Here is a 4,824-nt window from a genome sequence, read left to right on the forward strand (position 1 = left end):
TATACTGCCACCTCGGAGGTGCACGTTACGGTCAGATATTTCAAGTGCAAGTAATTGCATATGTAAAAAAGGGAGTGCGATAATCAAACAAGCGCATGCTAAGTGTGGGAGGGGAAGTTTCCTGTCGGAAACGGTCTCAGATCTGTCCAGTGTTTGCCGATTAGAAACTCCGCCGCTGGTGTCGGCTTCTCACATTGTTCTGAGTTGGGATTATATTTAACGAGCCCTCTCGGTCGCCGCACGCAAATGCAAGGGAGCAGGCTGCAGAGCTGGAAGTGTTCCGTCCGAGATCCTCATAAACCCGCAGAAGAGGGAGACTAAGCTACCCTCCCTTTAAATGCGGGGTTCACTCTTTCTCATGCGAAATCAACATCGGCTGTCGAGACCGATGATCTCAGAGGGGCTGTTAAGAGTTGCACTTTAACAAAAGCACCTTCCATATCCTTTTCTCTGTCCGTCGATGAGTTAGCCCTATCAACTGATGACTTAATAAACCCTTTGAAAAATCCCTTGGCTGCTACGCCATGTGACAGGAGGCGGACAGATACTCAGTATATATACGGGTTGAGGTGCCAGCAGTCCGCAAGAAACTCTTTTTGTCTGCAGAGTCGATAAGACAGCCGACTTTAATGAAGTGCATTCGCCGGGATATATATTACGTTTTCCCTCGGTGTCAGAGAGCGGGACAAATTGGTTTCATTTAAACACTGTAGGTGATTGCCTCTCACAAAGACCGAACCAGGACCTTCTACATATAAACATGAATATATTTTGTACCACGTTTAACGTGTGTTAGGAGGGAGGAGGAGGAGGAACACTTTTCAACTTGGTGACTTTTACACGCTGAGGACTTCTCCTGTTGACCCAAAACCCGAAACAAAAATCAACGGAATGCTTTCTAACCGGACTTACACGCTGGAACGAGTGCTGGAGAAGGAAGTGGCGGCTGTGAAGGAACTGAGCAAGCCGGGAGTGCAACTGGTGTTGGCCCTGGTACTGTCGGCTGTGCTCGGACTGCTGGTTTGGAAGTGGCTGCAGCACCAGTTGCGGGAATGGGACCGCCCGAGCCTTCCCGGCCCTTTCCCCTGGCCCGTGATCGGCAACGCGGCTCAGCTCGGCGACCTTCCCCACATCACCTTCAGCGGGATGGCCCGGAGGTACGGTAACGTCTTCCGCCTGAAGCTGGGCAGCCGCACGGTGGTGGTGCTGAACGGCGAAGAGGTCATCCGCCAGGCGTTGATCCGGCAAGGCGGCGACTTTGCGGGACGTCCCGATTTTACCTCCTTCAAGGTGGTGAGTGGCGGCCGGAGTTTAGCTTTTCGGAGCAACGGCCAGCTCTGGAAGTCGCACCGCAAGGTCGCCCACTCCACCGTCAGGGCTTTCTCTACCTTCAATTTAAACACTAAGACGATGTTCGAGGGACACGTGGTGTGCGAGATGCACCAGCTGATCCGCCTTTTCCTCAACAGGAGCCGTGAGGGAGATTTCTTTGACCCGTGGAGCGACCTGACCGTGGCCGTGGCCAATATCATGAGTGCCGTTTGCTTCGGCAAGAGGTACAGCCACAGCGACGTTGAATTCCGGGAGTTGCTGTCCAACAACGACCGCTTCGGGAAAACGGTAGGAGCGGGCAGCCTGGTGGATGTCATGCCCTGGCTCCAGTACTTCCCCAACCCGATCCGCACCATCTACGACGATTTCAAGCAGATTAACCGGGAGTTCTACCACTTCATCCTGGAGAAGGCGAAAGAGCACCGTCTCACCTTCCGCCCGCAGCGGATCCGCGACATGCTGGACGCCTTTATCCGGACAATCGATCACCAGCAGGGCACTGGGCTCAGCCCGCAGTATGTCGAGGCCAGTCTTACCGACATCTTCGGGGCCAGTCAGGACACCCTGTCCACAGCCCTGCACTGGCTGATCCTGCTCATGGTATCGAAGCCCGAGGTGCAGAGGAAGATCCAAGAGGAGGTGGACCGGGTGGTGGGGAGGGAGCACATCCCTACCATCCAGGACGAGCCACGTCTGCCCTACCTGGTGGCTTTTCTGTACGAGTCCCTGCGCTTCAGCAGCTTCGTGGCGCTCACCATCCCTCACTCCACCACCAAGGACACGCTGCTCCACGGATACCACATCCCCAAGGACACGGTAGTTTTCGTCAACCAGTGGTCCGTCAACCATGACCCCAAGAAGTGGCCGGAGCCGGAGCTCTTCGATCCCACCAGGTTCCTGAACGAGGATGGGAGCGTGAACAAGGACCTGACAAGCAGGGTGATGATCTTCTCCCTGGGCAAGAGAAGGTGCATCGGCGAGGAGCTGTCGAAGATGCATCTCTTCCTCAGTATCGCCTTGCTGACCCATCAGTGCACCTTCAGCGCCAACCCCAAAGAGAAGCTGATGCTGGACTTTACGTACGGCTTGACCTTAAAACCCAAGCCCTTCACCATCAACGTGACCCTGCGGGACACAATGGAACATCTACAGGCGGCCGTGCAGAGAATGGAACAAGCGGAGGACAAGCAATGAATGGCGAATCACAACTAACCCTTTATTTTGAAAACATAACGTGATTCTAAAGTAAGAAATCTTGTCCGCGGTACTTGACACCTCTTCCGGTCGCTGGTTTTGGATACTGGAGCGAATCCAACCCACGGCGGAGATCAGGCTGAAATTCAGTTATTTCTTTCCAGCCGGGTGTACGACGGAACTGACAGAAGTATTCTGAGTGCAGGTTTAAAAATGGAAATTATGTAGAAATTAGTTTTGATAAGTGTATATGTCACTGGCCCACTCTCAATCCGATTGACAATACACTCTTTCTCAGCCTAACCGGGTGTTACCGATATTGGCTTGCCTGCCCCAGAGGTATTAATTTGAAAAAAAAGGCTCTGAACTTTCGAACGGCAGTGTTTGAGACTTGGTCAGATAATGACAGGCACTGGACTCGGCAAATGATTGTGCAGGGGAACGTACTGCGGTACCTGTGTTGACAGGTAACTGGGTCTTTTTGGGGGGGGGGCAATATGACAAATAGAGTGGTTACTACAAATATTCGTGGAGAGCAATCTGCACTGCCAGGACTGGAACATTTCGCCTTCCTTCGTTACCCACAGCCGGTCTAACTCAATTATATCGCTCCCGTGCTGTACTGGAAACGGTAGAGGAGCTGGACGCTGAAATTGTATCTGGCGTTGTGATTGGGTTAGTTAGTGCCTCGGGGACGTCCCGTATTTGTGCTGAGACGAGCCATTTATGTAGCACTGGCCTTACAGCAACTGGCTGGAGAGTATCCCGTCTTCACTTTCCAGAAGTTCTGCACTTTATTTCAGGTTAAAAAAACCAGGATTTCCATATGTTAAACAATGATTCCGATATATCACTATATTTAGTCTCGAAAGTATGTGATTAATCCTGTTCTGTGAGCCTGTAACGGCAGAGACAAAAGGGCAGGAAGAAGTCGGCTGGTGGTTCTGACAAGAGTATCTGCGGAAACCTGTCACGCAGTCTCTCTAGCTGCAAGCACGCCATAAACTTTATACTGTAGCTGGAAAAGGGAACTCTGTTGATCTTCTATAGACCTGTAAGCTCTAATCGTTCGAAATCAGTGTTATAGAACTCTCTAAAGTTTTAGCGGAGAACTTGCCTCTAAGTTATAATTCATTTGATTACACACAGGCTTTAAATGGTCAATAATCTGACCGGAAAATACATTTTAAGGCGTTACCTCTCGCTCTCTCTCTCTGCCTGTGTCTCTTTCTCTCTCTCTCTCTCTCTCTCTCTCTCTCTCTCTCTCTCTCTCTCTCTCTGTCTCTGAATTTAATCCAATTCATATTGTTATAAATTCAACAATTAAGCAAAACCTGTGCACTTGGATTAGTGTTAAACAAATGCCACATGTTATCTTCACTAGAATCACTGATTGATGTCATCTCAGGTATCCAGAGTTCATGACAACTAATACAAATAGTTTTTAATCAATATTTTTTATTATGTCATTTGGTATATGTTAGTAAGATGTCAATTGTCAGTCAGGAAACTGGAAGCATTGAATAGGATAATGATGACGGCATCCTGAATTTTATGAAACAAAATCACTAATTAAAGTAAAATTGCATCAGAATTGCTGAGGACAAAACCACAAATTTTATTTTATTTGGCCTATTAGAAGCCTGTTTGGTTGATTAGAATCAACAAAAATCTTTGACCTAATCAAACTTAATACTGTATGCCATCTGAAATATAGTCATATTAAAATAGAATAAATTTGCTGGCACAGTCAAGGTACAGTACAACACCTTAAGGGGTTCCCTCTCCATCTCCCTCTCTTTTTCTGTCTGTCTGATCTGCAAAAAGGAGAGAAAGACCAAGTTGCCTGTTGTCCTGACAGGGAAACTGTAGAGATGCAGTCATCAGCCTCCACCTAATTTTGATGGGGGCAGTGGGATGGGGAAATATTCAGTGTTTGATTAGAGTCTATTGGCTTATCAGAAAGTACATGCACGTGGATGTCAGACGATGTTGGGGGGAGGATTGCCGACCATGTCCTCCCTATTCCCAACCACCCACCCCACCAGTTTGAATGACTGAAAATCCCAAATTAGCCTCAAAGACAAGAAAGGGTAAGTTTGTTCCACCTACTGTGAAACAGTTCTTCAGATATGAATTCATTACCCTCCAATAGTCAGTGGATTTGGAAGAAAAAAAGGAAAGGGATGGGTTTCTGGACTGTATGTACATGTGTAAGAAGGGCACTGGTTAGTGTGTTAGAATCCATATTAATTATGTTTAGAGGAAGGAGTGAACATTAAGCCTTTATTGCACAGG

At 48.4% G+C, this 4,824-nt stretch overlaps 1 protein-coding gene across 1 annotated transcript; it reads left to right on the forward strand.

The window, feature by feature from the left end:
- The first annotated feature begins 215 nt into the window (after positions 1-215).
- cyp1b1 (cytochrome P450, family 1, subfamily B, polypeptide 1) lies at positions 216-3,816 on the forward strand. The gene has a single exon (XM_072247107.1). It carries the CDS (start codon positions 892-894, stop codon positions 2,524-2,526), a length of 1,635 nt encoding a protein of 544 aa, XP_072103208.1. The 5' UTR covers positions 216-891; the 3' UTR covers positions 2,527-3,816.
- Positions 3,817-4,824: the final 1,008 nt, after the last annotated feature.

The sequence above is a fragment of the Mobula birostris genome, chromosome 2, assembly GCF_030028105.1.
Source record: "Mobula birostris isolate sMobBir1 chromosome 2, sMobBir1.hap1, whole genome shotgun sequence".
NCBI lineage: Eukaryota > Metazoa > Chordata > Chondrichthyes > Myliobatiformes > Myliobatidae > Mobula > Mobula birostris.

Excerpts from the sequence above, each read along its gene's own strand:
- cyp1b1 (XM_072247107.1), top strand. The coding sequence starts at position 892 with ATGCTTTCTAACCGGACTTACACGCTGGAACGAGTGCTGGAGAAGGAA.